We start from the raw sequence: 17603 nt of genomic DNA on the forward strand, positions 1-17603 counted from the left end.
TGTCCTCCTGGGTCTCTACCTGATCCACTTCCATTGGTTCTTCGGGCTCTTCTTCCATCTTCGGGATCCTGGCTGGGATCACCTGCTTATCTAATAAAGGCAGTTGGAGGTTAAACTTGCCTCTGAGAGGAGGGATCCTCACGGGGCTGGGGTGTCCGAACATCATGGAGTTGCGAGCCGACAGCACAGGTTTCTTCCTTGAGGGGGGGCTCCAGACCACAGGAGGCGGGACCCTCAGTGGGGTGCCCCTGTTCCGAGGGAGAAGACGACGCAGCCTCATAGGGGCGCCATCCCAACTGGCTGGAAGAGAAGGCCCAAGATGTTGCTGAGGTTTGAAAAGGAATCGGTAATAGCCCTGGATTCCAGGGGCAGGCACAGGTGCAGGAGCCGCGGGGTGAGCCCAGCCAAATGGGAAGCCCTCACAGACAAGACCACCACGATGCCAAATGGGTGGCCAGGACCTGCGCTGGGACCTGGGGCACAATGCCCTTAGAGGAGCACATTGCCGATGGCGTGGCCGGAACCTGCGGCGGAACCAGGAACAAAATATGCCTAGTGAGTTGCCCATTTTGAGCAAGTTGTGCGCGGACGAAACTAGGGGTCAGAAGCGGAGAGGATACTCCTAAGTCACCCACTTCTCTGTGGCCGGCTGCGCACTGGGCACCTGGGAGCTTATGACATCACAATGGGACTGGTGACAGAGCCAGGGTGTGGGGGAGTGTGCAGGTGCCCAGTGAAGGCGCCTACAAGAGGAGTCAAAGGGCAAAGGATGAGGCCCCTCCACCGGTCCAGCTGGACTCTAGCCTCAGGGACATCCTGCTCCTGGGGGCAGGTGTGTGGCCCTGGATGGGCCCCCTGTGGGGCTGTGGGCATTGTGGGGCTGATCTGCCAGAGTCCTTCCTGCCTGGTGCCTGATCCAGGCACTGGTTGACACCCAGTGGCCCTGTCTTGGCCCTATACCCCGGTTTACAGCGCCAGAACCTGGAAGCAGAGCGCAGGACCAGCCAGATCCCTCCAGGCTCCCCCCGGGACCTCTCCAGTGCCTCTGTGCCGCCTGGAGCCAGGCCCACCTTCTCCATGGCCCCTGTGGCCTTGAGGGCCACCAGCCTCACTGCGCAGGTTTTCAAGGAGAGGACACGGTGCCCTGACCTGACTGGATGCTGCCTCTTACCACATACGCCCCTGGCAACCAGGATCTCCACTTCTTTTTACAAATTTGCCTGAGACCATTCTTCAGATCATTCAGGTGGTCATGGCCCAGCCAGGCTTTGAACCCGAGCTGTGTGATTCCACAGCTGCACTCTGGCCTGTGTACCTCATGATCATGGATACAGCATGTATTCTTATTTTTTCCTGTAGTCCTGGGGTACTTCACACCATGGTATATCTGTAATAAGCACATGCACACCTAGAAGGAGGCTTTCGCTTCAATATATAAGTTGACCATGGCCCACTCCGGGCTTCGGTCCTCTACAAAGATGTAGGGCAGGGACTACCAATTAGCACAGCACCATCCCACGTTGCTCTTCTAACGGAGCCTTTCACCCCAGATGTTCTTTCTCGTCTGATGGGAAGGATCCAGCTATGTAAAGATTATGTTCTAGATCAGCTTTGGTCTATCCTAAAAGAAATTTGCCAGTGGATTATTCCATATCGATAAAAGTCAGTTTCTCTGGTCTTCCTGGAATGTGTCTAGAAAGCAAGTACTTTATTTATTTACAAGTTAATAGTGGATCAATGTATTGGATTAAAATATGACCAACATAATTTGGTCATTGTGAGCATGCCAGCTCGGTCCACTCTTCCCCACACATTATGATATCCTAAATATAACTCTAGATTTTCTTATGCCCTAGAGAAGGACATACTCTTGGGTGTCTGGTCTAGGGAGACATGTATGAAAAATCATTCAGCCACTCTACATCTTTTTATTGGAGAATTGAAACCATCTATATTCAGAGATACTATTAACAGGCAAGAAGTTACTTCTGTCATTTTGTTAATTATTTTCTGGTTGTTTTGTAGATCTTTTGTTTCTTCTTTTATTGTTTCCTTTATGGTTTGATGAGTTTCTGTACTGATAAGCTTTGATTCCTTTATTTCATTGACATATCTGGTGTAATTTTTTTCTCTTTGGTTACTCTGGAGCTTACATTTAAAAATTTATAGTTATGATAGACTATTTAAAGCTGATAAAAAGTTTTGATCACATACAAACATGCTATACTCCCCCCACATCCCCTGTCAATGCACAAAATTTGTACTTTTTTGCCTTAATTTATATTGTTCTGTATTGGGCATTTATTAAGAACTCATTGTGGATATAAAAAAAAAAAAAAAAAAAGAAAAGCACCTAACACAAAAGTTTTAAACTCTTATTTTACACAACTTGTTTATTAGGCTCTATGTCCAAGGCAAATCAGAAGTAGAATTAAGGAGGAGGGGTAAGAAAGTCAGGCTCGCTGAGTCTGGATGGCATATGAGTGTGAGTGTGTGTGTGTGTGTGTGAAAGAGTGTGTGTGAGTGTATGTGAGTATGTGTGTGTGTGAGCGCTCGTGCGTGCACATCTTCAGTCATGTGCCCACTCCTGTATCAAACAAATATTTATGGTCCTATGCGGGAGCAGACCGTATTTCCCAATTATGGCTTTTTCCATTCTGACCACATGGGTGAAGTGGGTATATAGTTTCATACACACACACACACACCACACACACACACACACACACCCTGATACATAAATTCAGGAATAATGATTCAGCAATGCAAAAGGCAAAAATTGTATCTGGGGCCATTTTTCCATGCCAATTATTAGAAATGTAAATAACCTATGAAGTAATAAAGTAAGTTAGCATATAATTATTGATATTTATTTTAATAACTAGAACCCTCCATTTTAAAAGTGAAATTATGTTGAATATATCCTGTTTAAGAAGGCAGAGAAAATTTTAATGCACTGATGAGAGACAGTAATGGTAAATGTAGAAGTACAGGGATACTTGGTATCTAAGCTTTAGCTAGCTGGAATATTATTGATAAAACTTGATGAGTTTTTAGCTCGCTGGAAAATTATTGTTTGGCAATGCTAGATCTTAGACAGGTCTTTGCCAATTTCTTCTCCGTAAAATGGGACTGATAATTGTACCCAATTGCCAGGGTAGAAAAGCCCACTATGTGTGAAAATCCTTTGAGATCTTTGAAGAAGTCAAGGTGTTTTAAAGTATTAGTGATATTAAAATCTATTTTGGTTTTTGTAAGATGATTGCACTGGAAACAAATTTGCTTTTAATGAAAGAAACATGAGGGGAAATGAATTATTCTACCTTGGATCTTTTTTAGTCCATTTATAAGCACCACTTACTTAGGTCAGACCTTTTGCTTGGTCACTTGTCTATAGTTTCTATCAATCATTTCATATTTTAGCAATTTGCAACTCTAGGTTGTCCATCTTTTAGGAAGTTGGACTGATGGCTGTATTTCATGAACTACAATTGTTTAAATCATGCTTTCTCCTACTTCTATCATGATTATCAAATAATGTAATAATGTTGCACAAAATTCAAACTATAGAGAAAATAGTCACTCATAATCCTATTTGCTTCACAATGATTATAATTTTCCATATAATGTGTATTTTTATAAAATTTCAGTCATAGCTATGTTCAATACTGTAGTCTCCTTTTTCCATTTTGCTACTTGTTATTATTGTTAATCGTAATTATCCCTTCTAAAATGTGAATACAATTCTATTGAGTGAATGTGCTAAAGTAATGGAATAACCATTTCACTATTTTCAGATATTTAGACTCCTTTCTTTCTTTTTTCTTTTCTTTTTTTTTTTTTTACAATAAAAAGCACACGCTTTCCCTTCTTCCCAAATTGTGTAGTCTGGGTAATCCCTAAATTCGAAGTGCCCACCATGCCCATAACCTGCCTCTGGGGAAAGAAGCCAAATCTTTCTTCGTAGTCAATTATGCTCCATGCATGTGACTCTGCCATTCCTATGACGACTACTGAGCCAGGGGGTCTGTGCCTGGGCCAAAGGGCAGCCATGTCCATGAGAAAGGCCCATGCAGAGGTTCTACAGGAGACTGCCCAATAGCAGAGCACCATATTGGATGGTATCAAACGGATCCAGTTTCTTCCTCTCTCTCAGTGAGAATAAATGCGAAATACACAGAGCAGTCAGGATGCTCTGCATATTCTTTTGGAGAGAGAAAAAGATGACCAGGACACCAAAGCTGTTGGCTCACCAGAGCTGCTACTACATTCTGAATAACAATGGACCATGTCTCTAGTTTGGCACAAGCATTGTGTCCTTGCCAGTGGTGGAGGGCTGAGACTCAGGGTCATAGTCCAACTTCTGAGACTGCTGTCCATGCCCATCTTACTTCCCCGTGGAAGTAAGCCACCACCCCCTAATATAAGTATTTTCTTTTCTCCTCTTAGATGACTTCCTTGGAATGAATTACCCAAAACAGGGTAAAGAAGTATAAATATTTTTATGGTTCAGATATTTATATTCAAATTACCTGGTAATGTTTCTAAAGATTTTCCTCTGAATCTTTTGCTCCACTTGTTCTATGCTCTTTTAATCATCTCACCCTTCTCCACAGCTACAAAGACCATCGAGTTTGAGACACCATTCAATTGTAAAATGCACCATTATTTTATGAATGACAGAAGAAAACATGTGGTTAATGAGGTTGACATAATGCTTTCTTATCACTTAAAATGTTTATTTCATAATTATTGAAAAAGTTCTTTTAGACTTTTGTGCATATAAAAAAGGAAATACAAGCAAAATACTATATATCTGACATTTTTCAGAGTTTAACTTTTCAGAGTTACCTTTTAACTCAAACTATCTTTATCCTTATTTTCCCATCACAGTATTGTGTCTTATTCCATCTAAAGTATTGATAAATCACTATTACTTAAAAGAATTCTCAGCTGGGTGTGAGAATTCATAAAATAATTCTCACCTGTAATCCCAACACTTCGGGAGGCTGAGGTGGGAGGATCGCTTAAGTCCAGGAGTTCAAGACCAAGCCTGAACAATATAGCGAGACCTTGTCTTTACAAGAAACGAAAAAGTAAAAATTAGCCAGGTGTGGTGGTGTGCACCTGCAGTCCCAGTTCCTTGGGAGGGTGAGGTGGGAGGATCCCTTGAGCCTAGCAGTCAAGGTTTCAGTGAGCTATGATCTTGCCACTGCATTCTAGGCTGGGCAACAGGGCAAGAGACCTCTACTAATATCCAAAAGAGTTTCTTCCAAGTCATTGACACCCACTCTGAAAGTTTTGATGTTGGCTCTTGTTTGATCTTTCTAAAACTTACTGATAGAAAATCTTCAGACAACAGCCAGGACTCATGTGGCTTTCTCGAATAGTGCTTAAGTGTTTTGTTGACTGAAATGTGCAAAGTGTTACAGTTGTCCAGTCCAGTCACTTGGACTTACACAACTATGTGTATGTTGCCTGTAATGATTATAATCCTTATCAGTTGCAAGATACATTCTGATTTCAGAGATGTTAAAATACAATACATATATAATATATATAATATATGTGTATTACATTATATGTAATATATAATGTATTATATATATATTGCATTTTAACATCTCTGAAATCAGAATGTGTCTTGCAACATATATAGATACAGATATAAATAGATGGATAGCATGTGCCAATGATTCCAAAATCTATAATTCTATTCCAGACCGCTATGTAAACTGTCCTCCAGATCTCTATTTGGGCAATGCCCACATACTTCAAACAGCTTCCTGTTGCTGTTAGAAACCTTTCCAGAAACATAGTGACTTAAAACAATGCAAATGTATTGTCTGAAAGTTTTGGAGGTTAGGAGTCCAATATAGGTTTCACTAGACTAAAATCAAGGGATCAGCAGGGCTACATTCCTCCTGGAAGCTCTAGGGTAGAATCCATTTTCTTGTCTTTTCCAGCTTGTAGGGGCTGCCTGCACTACCTTGTGACTTCTTCCATCTTCAAAGCCAGCAATGGCCTCTCTTTCTTATATCACATGACTCTGAATCTTACTCTCCTGCCTCCTATTTCACTTAGGATATACGTGGTTACATTGCGCCCACCTGGACAGTCCAGGATAATCCCCCTCATCTCAAAATACTTAATGTAATCGTGTCTGCAGTCACTTTTTCTGTAAGGAACATATCCACAAGTTCTGGGAATTAGGATGTGAATAACTTTGGGAGGGGTTCATTATTCTGCCTACCACAATGTCCAAAACTAAATTCCTGATATTCCTCCCTGTTCAAATTTGCTCTTTCTCCAGTCTTTTCTGTCTCAAAGATTTAAACTACAATCCATCAGTTGCCCACACAAGAAGCCTGGACATCATCCTAGAATACTCCCTCTTACACATTTCCCACATCCAGTTAATCATTAAAATCTGTCATTTTTTTTTTTTTTTTAACCTCCTAAAAAGCAAATAAGTCTACTTAGCTCTACTTACGTGGTCACTGTTCTGGGCCAGACCCTCATCATTGTCTCTTACCTATTTTACTGCTACCAGTCTACCTGCTACTGGAAGAGATACAGCTCAAAACACACTAGTGTGAAATCTATGATCAAGAGGTTTATATTTTTAGTATCTACTCAGTAGCATATGCAGCTGGGGAGGAGATACACACACAGTACAATACCAAAGGCTTGCATTTGCATAGCATATTATGAAACATCTTTACATTCTTACCACAGTTAATCAGCTCCATAGCCATGTGAACCAGGTACTGTTATCCTACTTAGTGAGGTTAGACAACGTAGACTCAGGTGATTTTTGTGTTTGGAGACAAGTCTCATTCTGTTGCAGGCTGGAGTGCAATGGTGTAATCATAGCTCACTGCAGCCTTGAACTGCAGACTCAGGTTTTGAAAAAAGGTCTCATTACCTCCTTAAATTAGTCTCCTTCGACGTTACCTCGTTACAGTGCTCACTGTCTTTTCAAATTCCACATGTTCAGAGACAGATCTTCCTATAACTTACTGATCCTGTCATCAGTCTCCTCCCTACCCCCTTCACCCACCTTCAAATTTACTGTTGATTTACTCTATCCCTATCCTCACATCTAGCCAGACACCAAGACTAGTTGAATTTTCTTTTGACCTCCTAGTTCTTGCTGCTGTCCTCACAGTCCCCTGCATAGCCAAAATGTCCTATTTTATCTCACTGCTAGGTCAGTTCAGCTGCCTTTCCCGCATCTTACTTCATCCTATGTATCACTGCCCAAAATAGAGTGTGAAAACCACTTTTATATCATCACTCCCTAGGTCAAAATCCTTTAGTGGCTCCTTATTTTCCATTACATCAACCTGGAGCCCCTCTGTGTGGCTTTAAAGGCCCTCCATAATTTGAGCCCTTCCTATGAAGTTTACATAATTCCCACAGTTTTCCAGCCTCGTGCCCTGGGTGGGCTGGCTGCCCCACTGACCACCATTCTGGTTATTCCTTCCAGGGCTGTGTCCCTGTAGATGCCTCACTGAGAATGCTTAGCATCCCACATCTGCCTTTCCAAACCTTGTTCTCCTTTAACCTGGTTCAATACCGTCATCACTGAATCCTTCAACCAGTCCTTAGGGTTCCTATTCCTCTCTGAAATTACAGAGCACGGTTAGGGCCTCATAATAAAATGCTCACATTGTAAACGTTGTTTCATGCACCTTAGTCTTGTCTCCTCCAACTAAACCACAACCAACTTGAGAGCAAAGCTCAAGTTTTCTGTTTTCTTCTTACTACAAGTAAATAATAAATTCTTCTTGACCAATTTCTTGTATTATTCCCAAATCATATTTCTTTCTGCATTGGTACATATTATGGCAAGTTTGCATATACAGATTTAAAAGGCAAATGCAGCCAGGAGCAGTGGCTCACACCTGTAATCCTAGAATCTTGGGAGGCCAAGGCAGGTGGATCACTTGAGGTCAGGAGTTTGAGACCAGCCTGGCCAACATGGTGAAACTCCATCTCTACTAAAAATACAAAAATTATCTGGGTATGGTGGAACATGCGTGTAATCCCAGCTACTCAGGTTCATGAGGATGGCTTGAACCCAGGAGGAGGAGTTTGCAACAGAGTGAGACTGTCTCAAATTAAATAAATAAATAAGGCAAATGCAAGCGTACTCTCTTAAAGATAAGCTATTTTCTTTCAGTGAGTGGAAGTGTTTGACAGAGAAACACCTTTGGAAGCAAACATTGAGATGTTACTACAACATATTCTCTTTGCACTGGTACTTATTATGCCAAGTTTACATTTAAAAAAATGGAGGCTCAATTCTGGTTTGGGAGTAATTTACTGGTTCAATTACCTTTAATTCTTTCAAACTACTAAAACATCGAGGTCTGCTTGACAATTCAGGAATTTATATTGATTGACAGATAGCTGGTAACTGAAAACCCCAGTTGAAAACCCCAATTTTTGAAGAGATGCAGTATAAATAACTAATCTAAACAAAACACAACCATTACGATAGTCAATTCACACACCATTTTGTGAGGACTTCTTTGTGAATCAAGTGCTAGATGAGACTGTCAATTTGGAGAAGATGGGAGAAAATGGAAGAGGACCTGACCCACACCCTCAATGTCAGGGAACTTGGTAAGTTTAGGCAGGATGGTGTGCCCAACACAGTCAAACAATCAAACCAAGATAACAGACACAAAAGGAAATCAATCATATGAGGACAGAGTGAAAGTAAAATCTTTTGATAAAAAAAAAAAATGAATGTGTGAATGTCACAAAGATATTGTAAAAAAAAAAAAAATGGAGGAAAGAAAGAAAGAAAGAAAATGAATGGTTAGTTCACAAGCTGACTAACTGCTGATCTGAAGACAGTAGTCACAGCACTGTTTTGCAAACATAACAGCATCATCAGAACCAACGTGAAAGTAGGCAGTTCTGCAACCAGAGCTCCTATGTACAAGAGCAACTAAGAAGCCCTTCCTGTAAAGATTCCTCTCTGCAAACACATTCCAACACTTTATCAATTTGCTAGTTTGGCAACTCAGTGTTACAATCTAGTCAGATAAGAGATTTTCAGATCTTACAGTGAGAGGAAGAGACACATTTTCTATTCACACAGTGACATTGCCTTTCTACCCCCAGAAAATATATTCTCTCTCTCTCTCTCTCTCTCTCACACACACACACACACACACACAGACTGCAACGTGTCTAAGTCATTAGCTGTTTGTGCCCTAAATGTGGAACAAGGAATTCCCCAGATGATTTTTAAATTCCAGGGCAATTACTACGTACAGTTTCAAGAGCCAGAAGGAAGAATCAATCTGCCAAGCAACGATTAGGGATGGAATTGCTTGTGCTTCAAAGTATATGCTGGATTAACTTCTAAAGTAGTTAATTACTTTCCAGATCATGCTGTGGTGTCATGTGGCCTAAAGAGAAAACTGCAGCCATCCAGACCTAAGGAGGTGGAAGTAAAGGAAGGTCACGATTTCTATCTTTTAGGCTGTGTCTGATGGGACTGGCTTAAAAGCAAAAGAATCAAAAAGCATTATTTGTTGTTGTTGTTTTAGCCAAAACAATATTAAATAACAGGGTTTTTAAATCTTTAAATATATTAAGTTGTTTCAGTGAATCCACTGATGGTTGTTTTAAACATTATAAACTTGTAACCTAAAGTGAAGCTGCTTATCAAAGATGCAGTAACTAAATTTTCTTTGCTGAACTACATTCAGATCCAATACCACTTTGACAATGAATTCAATTTTCCTGGTGGAAAGTAGCAGAATACAGAACCCCCCCAAATTCCTTCAGCTCCAAACTACCTAATAGGTGATAAAGGAAATATTGACCTAAATGAAAAGGTTGGCAACAGGGATGAGGTACAGGACACACATACTGTTTTTCCATCTTTTCAGGCCCAAGACAATCACCACTTATTTATCATGGCACTATTAACTCCCATCAAGCTTGGTCCTGCCTTCAGAAACCTCAACACAGTGCTTTGGGAGGCTACTACCTGAAAATGAAACTTATTTGCAATCTCTGATCTAGAAGGAATATAAACTCAGAAAAAGATAGTCTAGAAATACACACTCATCCTCAGAGTTTGTCAATATCTGCCATAACTCGAGGAAATAACCCGTGAGATATTGGGTTCATTGACACTACTAATGGTTTCAATCTTGAGACACTTTATCAAGATATTAAAGTTAAAGGGACGAGACTCATCTTGTTCTATGCCCTCGTTTTATAGGTCAGGAAACTGCTTCAGACTTACATACATTTTCAAGCTTAGAACCTAGGCTTCCAGGTCTTCCTGCTCCGATGTTCGTCCATGCTGACCCTCTTCTGCTCTACTGATCATACGCTAGGCTCAACAAATCTTTATCATCTTGATTATATCATCTGTGTTTCTGCATATAGACATATGGAGTACTGTATGAAATGTTACTACATGAAAATGATTCACTAGTAAACTAGGACCTTTATCAATATGGAAAATTCAAGTCACAACCTCAGAGGTTAACTTAATGTTCAAAAAATATAAGATGTAGTTGTCTAGAGATTTTTGAATAAAGTAAAATTTAGCATCTGCCTCTAAGAATAAATGCAAGTTTAATAGAGAGGGAAAGAAATTGAACTAGATTTCACGATGAATAATACCAGTTTATATAGATGCAAAATATAGCAGAGATGATTAAATTGTCTGTGACAGTTTTCTAGAATTTCAGCATTTCCTATGCTCACTAAACTTTCTAATTAAAAAGGAAGAATCACTAGTGCTTTCTAAGGATCCAAAAAATAATATTTAAAGTTCTTTTCAGGACCCAGAGACGTGGCAGAGTACAGACCTCTTCTTGTCAACCTTCCCTTTCACTAAGGGAATTATCCTAGCCTTGCCATTCGTTTTACTTGTTCACTTTTCACCAGGCCATGTAAATTTTTTCCTTTTTATGCTTAAAGCAAAAATAATAACACCAGCCATCTGTCACATAAATAAGAGATGTATTACTTTAAGCCAATAGTTCTCGACTTTGGCTACACATTAAAATCATCTGCTTTTAACACTCTCAAACCCAGGTCAGTGGAATCAGAATTGCTGGTGCTGGAACTCAGGGATTGCTAGTTTTTAAAACTACACAGGTGTTTCCAATATGCAGGTAATTTTTCAACCACTGCCTTTAACCAAAAGGATGAAATGTTATTACAAGAGCATCATAGATCAGATGACGGTAAGGCCACAGGGGTAGTTCAAAGATCATCAGAGCCATCCCAAACATTGTCTTTACTGTTCCGGCTGCACATCACAGTAAACTTAGCATCCTCCTCTTGGAGTATAACCAAGAGAGAAATCGGAAGCAGTCCCAGGCTGAGATAGATAGCTAGATCTCAGTGATGTTTGGTAGCTAAATAGTACTAGTTTGCAAGAGGTGATTGTGTACATTTCTTTCCGACTTTACGTTCAGTGACATGATATTGCTGGCTGGAAATTGACCAATGGCAGGAGTATTTACATTATAGAAACTGGCAAACAGTACAAATCAGGGCTGGTTTTCCCCTAGAGAGTCAGTTGTTAAACATTTATTGGCACATTACTGGATGGATCCCTAGACCCTGACCCTGGTCGAACTTGAGAGAGGAAAATGTAAAATCGCTCTTGGCTCATTATTAGCAAGTCTGAACTTCAGATACTATTGCTGGCCGGCGCGGTGGCTCACACCTATAATCCCAGCACTTTGGGAGGCCGAGGCGGGTGGATCACGAACTCAGGAGATCGAGACCATCCTGGCTAACACGGTAAAACCCCGTCTCTACGAAAAATGTAAAAATTTAGCCGGGCATGGTGGCGGGTGCCTGTAGTCCCAGCTACTCGGGAGGCTGAGGCAGGAGAATGGCGTGAACCCGGGAGGCGGAGCTTGCAGTGAGCCGAGATCCGGCCACTGCACTCCAGCCTGGATAATGAACAAGACTCCATCTCAAAAAAAAAAAAAAAAAAAAAAGGATACTATTGCTTATCTAATTATTGGCAAATAAAGAGGGGAATAAAGCCAAATAGCAAAAACAAAACAAAACAAAAACAAGAAAACAATAGAAGTTTGCTGCTGATATTATGATCCTGGTGATATTACAGGTAAGCAGGAGAAGACAATATGAATTTAATACGGACTGATACATCCCTCTTGTCACTTTGCCTAGGCACCTGCCCATTATTTTTGGGGGGTAGGGGCACTAGAGAACCAAGAAAAAGGAAAGGTGGACATGTTATTATAGTAGTATAAAGTCTGTTCTGATATACGGACTCCAAGGTTGAGTGGTTTATTCAATAAATAAGTTTAAAACTCTCATGGAAATTTCCAGAGATAAATGATACAAGGTTGATATGGGAGCATCCATCACTGACTACCAGGTTGCTACTCCCAGCTCCAGTCTTCATATCTGCATACCAACCAGTAAGAAGAGGAGAAGGAGCAAGGGGAGCACATACCTTTCCTTTTAAGGACACAACTAGGTATGACTCACATCACTTCCATTATTACCCGGTTGACCAGACTTTAGTCTTGTGGCTGACCCAACTGTAAAGGATGCTGGGAAATGTAGTCTTTATGGGGCACTGTGCCCAGCTAAGCTTTAGTAAATGTATTACGAAAATGAGAAGGTGAGGGTGAGTACTGATGGAACTAGAAGACTGCCACACCATCTTACTCATTTAGATGCAAGTTTGTGTGTCGATATCACTAGAGGTGGAGACTTCACAGTCTGATACTTGAAAACATTTTTCAGTCTACAGTGGTTTCTCAGGGTTTATGGGTCCTGAGTTTCCAGGAGCCTCCTATGTTAGTAGAAAATATCCTTTTCTGGAAATCCCTATATATTCATTAGAAATAGGTTTGAGAGTTTAATTCAACATATACCTGAAAATATCATGTGTTAAACATAGAATCTGGTCACAGACCTTGTAATATATTACTAAATATATCTTTGGCCCAAGTAATGTTTTCACAGACCATTTTATTAGTACTTAAAAAAAATACATTGGATATTTTTATAACAACAGAATACAAAACTCTAGGCTACAAACATATGCTAATTATAAATAAATAGGAGTTAATATAATTTCTAGTCATTTTACACATAGTCATCACATTAATCTTTCTTAAAAATCACTTTTGTGAGGCTGGGCACGGTGGCTCACGCCTGTAATCCCAAAACTTCGGGAGACCGAGGTGGGTGGATCACCTGAGGTCAGGAGTTTGAGACCAGCCTGACCAGCATGGTGACACCCCATCTCTACTAAAAATACAAAAATTAGCCAGGCGTGGTGGTGCACACCTGTAATTCCAGCTACTTGGGAGACTGTGGTAGGAGGATCATTTGAACCTGGGAGGTGGAGGTTGCAGTGAGCCAAGGTCGTGCCATTGCACTCCAGCCTGGGCAACAAGAGTGAAACTGTTTCAAAAAAAAAAAAAAAAAAAATCACTTTTGTCACAGCATTGTTCTGCTCAAAAACCTTAGTACCTATTATTTGAAGTTAAAATTCTTTTCTTGGGATTGTGAGGCTCCTTGTGCCTATGCTGGAGGTCTAACCAAGCATCACATGCAGCAGAAAACAGGGCTGACCAGGAACCCAGGAGTCTTGGATTCTAGTTCTCATCCTGCCACTGTCTAGTTGCGGCACATTGGACTCCTCCACATTCTGACTTTGAGTAGAGCTGGCCCTGAAGCTAAGGTTCCAGACAGACCAGCTAAGAGAGAAGCTTAAGGAAGGCCCCTTAGAGTAGTTGTGGAAAGCAGCTCCTCTGATAACCCTCAGTGGTGCCCATCTCCTGGTGTTTGCCCTCTGGTCTTGTGTAATCCCCTCACCTTGAGTGTGAACTGCATGTAGTGACTGGCTTCTAACAAATAAAATACAGCAAAAGTGATGGGATGTCACCTCTGAGATTAGGTTACAAAAGACTAGGCTTTTTGCTCACATTCTCTCTTTCTGGCCCTTCTTGCTCTCTCTCTGATGAGGCAAGATGCCATGTTGTGAGTTGCTCTGTGGAGAGGGACCTGTGGCAAGGAACTGAGGGTAGCCAGCAGGCAACAGCCAGCTGCCATGTTGTGAGTAGCCCTGTGGAGGGGCCCACAGGGCAAGGAACTGACATCCTTGGTCAACAGCCGGTGAGGACTTAACGGCCGCCAATAGCCACATGAGGAAGCTTGGAAGCAGATCTTCTCCCAGTGGAGCCTTGAGATGACTGCAGTCTGGCTGACACCTTGAGTGTTGCCTTCTGGGAGATCCTGAGGTGGGGGACCCAGCTAAGCTGCCCAGCTTCCTGACCAGCAGAAACTGTGAGGCAATAAATGTCGATGTTTTAAGCCACTACATTTTGGGATAATTTGTTACACAGCAATAGAGAACAAGTACAGAAGTGCTAAAGATCAAACACCATCTGAAAAGGAGGGACCTTAAGGAAAATATTATTTAGAAGTTAAAGCTATTAAAGCTGAGAAGGTGACTTCTGAACTGAATTTAGTTTTGAAAATCACATGTACAATAAAAGAAAATTAAAGGTTTAAATAAATAATGCCCAGACACGGAATCAACCCAAATGCCCATCAATGATAGACTAAATAAATAAAATGTGGTATATATACACCAGGAAATACTATGCAGCCATAAAAAGGAATGAGATCATGTCCTCTGCAGGGACATGGATGGAGCTGGAAGCCATTATCCTCAGCAAACTAACACAGGAACAGAAAACCAAATACCACATGTTCTCACTTGTAAGTGGGAGCTGAAAGACAAGAGCACATGGACACAGGTTGGGACACAACACACACTGGGGCCTGTCAGGAGGTAGGAGGAGGGAAAGTATCAGGAAGAATAACTTATGCATTAATTAGCTATTAATAGTTAATTATTAGCTTAATACCTAGGTGATGGGTTGATCTGTGCAGCAAACCATCATGGCACACATTTCCCTATGTAACAAACCTGCACATCCTACACATGTACCCTGAAACTTAAAAGTTGAAGAAAAAACAAATACCCAAAAGACTAAGATTGATTCTCAAACTTCCACCTGCAAAGGAGCACATTTGGTTTTCCAGAGAATGATTGTATTGGCACAGTATAAAAGCCTGTCTCCTCAAGAACTGGAAGGTAAAAGAGCTGAAGAAAACATTGGTATGTAGGCAGAAAGTGGTCAGTTTGAACCAATTTCCTAACAGCAGTGATGAAAAAGAAGAGAAACTTCCTTTTTGTGAGTATAATGCAGCGGTGCTATCCAGTGCAGTAGCTATTAGCCACATGTGGTGATTTAAATTTAAGGTAAAATTAATGAAAATTAAACAAAATTTAAAATTCAGTTCCTCAATCACATTAGCTATATTTCAAGTACTCAATAGCCTTACTTACTAGTGGTCACGATAGCAGATATAGAACATTTCCAAAATTGCACAAGGTCCTATTGGGCAGCCCCCTATAAAGTATTTCCACAATTTCTAACCCTGTTGTCTCCTTCTGCTGTTCTTTCATATATAGTCAACCAGTTTAAAATGGCAAGTGCTCGGCCAGGCATGGTGGCTCACGCCTGTAATCCCAGCACTTTGGGAGGCTGAGGTGGGTGGATCACGAGGTCAAGAGCTCGAGACCATCCTGGTCAACATGGTGAAACCCCATCTCTACTAAAAATCCAAAAATTAGCTGGGCGTGGTGGCGCGTGCCTGTAGTCCCAGCTACCTGGGAGGCTGAGGCAGGAGAATCACTTGAACCTGGGAAGCGGAGGTTGCAGTGACCCAAGGTTGCGCCACTGCACTCCAGCCTGGTGACAGAGCAAGTCTCCATCTCAAAAAAAAAAAAAAAAAAGGCAAGTGCTCCTGAATACTTTGTAGGCATCAACAGCTCAGTGAACCTAAAGCGATATTCTGAGCACATTGCAGAGCATCCTCACTGAGAGGGGAGAATCTAAAGTACGAGAAGGCTGGTACCATAAAGCACTACAAAGAACCCAGTCTTAAAGTGAGCCAGTGGCAATCACTGCTTCTGATACCAGCTCCCAAACATAGGCCAACTCCCTTTACTGCCCTGGGCTTCAGTTTCCATATTTGTCAAATGGGAGCAGAGGGCCAAACAATCTTTTAGGTACTTTCAAGCTCTAAAACTCAATGACCTTCTCTATATGTTACTCTGATGAAAGAGTTGTTGCATGTCTAAATTACTTACGACTCTCTGATGCAGGGTAGGGGTCCTATGGTTGGGTAGTACTACTCTTTCACCTCCCCAAGAAGCTGTCTTAAATGATAGTTTACCTGCAATTAGAACATGCTAACAATGGCAGAGTCTTTTAGACTATTCACACACTGCCCTGTGAAATCCTTGGCAGCCTTCTGTATAATGAGAAATTATGATACTTCCTGGATTGTTCCTGAAAATAAGCCATTAGCATATGATTTAAAAAACTGTGAGATAAGAATTTCTTTTTATTTATTTGTTTATTTTTGGCAGAGTCCTGTGCTCTGTCACACAGGCTGGAGTGCAATGGCGCCATCTCAGCTCACTGCAACCTTCACCTCCCAGGTTCAAGAGATTCTCCTGCCTCAGCATCCCGATTCCACACGCCTGCCACCACGCCCAGCTAATTTTTGTATTTTTAGTAGAGACAAGGTTTTGCCATGTTGGCCAAGCTGGTCTCAAACTCCTGGCCTGAAGCAATCCACCTGCCTCAGGCTCCCAGAGTTCTGGGATTACAGGCGTGAACCACTGCGCCCGACCAGATTTATTTCTTGATTGTGGACTGTGACACTCCTCAGGTCACTTGGGCTCTTGGAAATTTCCCCTCCACCACAGGGCAGCCGTGGGGAGTCAGGCCTGGTGGTCTCTCAGTGCTTTCTGTATCTGACAATATTTTGGCACAATTTCCACTGCCTTTTGGTTAAGCCCATATTGCAGTGGCTTGAAATTTTCCAGAGCTCCTAGAGGGCAAGAAACAAGTTCCTGTGCTCTGGATTCTCCCAAGTATATCTGTTCCTTCCTAATATTCCCTACTCCCCACTGGCTTTTTGACCCTTAAGTTTTCCCAAGAGTGGGGAAATCTGTTGCCCTCCACTTCTTCTCCCCTTCCTACTTCACTTTCATGTTTAACCCCAAATGCCTCTCCACCCTAACCTGCTTCCCTATACTGGTTTTTGTGGGGTTTTTTGTTTTGTTTTTTGTTTTTTGAGACGGAGCTTTGCTCTCGTTGCCCAGGCTAGAGTACAATGGCGCAATCTCAGCTCACTACAACCTCCACCTCCTGGGTTCCAGTGATTCTCCTGCCTCAGCCTCCCTAGTAGCTGGGACTACAGGCATGCACCACCACGCCTGGCCAGTTTTGTATTTTTAGTAGAGACGGGGTTTCTTCATGTTGGTCAGGCGGGTCTCAAACTCCTGACCTCAGGTGACCCACCCACCTTGGCCTCCCAAAGTGCTAGGATTACAGGCATGAGCCACTGCACCTGTCTATACTGGTTTTTAGCACGTTTTCTTTTCCTTCCCTCTTAAGGAATTCTGAAACGTGCACTTTTTTTAGGTTGACATCTAAAGATTTTTTATCATAAGTTTAGTAGTTGCACAA

The 17603-nt window shown here is 41.6% G+C and overlaps 1 protein-coding gene across 1 annotated transcript in view; it reads right to left on the minus strand.

The window, feature by feature from the left end:
- LOC111552895 (putative UPF0607 protein ENSP00000381514) overlaps positions 1 to 794 on the minus strand; it is a 1700-nt gene extending 906 nt beyond the window's left edge. The window contains 1 exon segment of the mRNA XM_026455060.2: positions 2 to 794. Within this exon segment, the coding sequence (XP_026310845.1) occupies positions 2 to 568 (567 nt within the window). The 5' untranslated portion in view covers positions 569 to 794.
- Between the last annotated feature and the right edge of the window lie 16809 nt (positions 795 to 17603).

This window comes from Piliocolobus tephrosceles, chromosome 6 (genome assembly GCF_002776525.5).
Source record: "Piliocolobus tephrosceles isolate RC106 chromosome 6, ASM277652v3, whole genome shotgun sequence".
NCBI lineage: Eukaryota > Metazoa > Chordata > Mammalia > Primates > Cercopithecidae > Piliocolobus > Piliocolobus tephrosceles.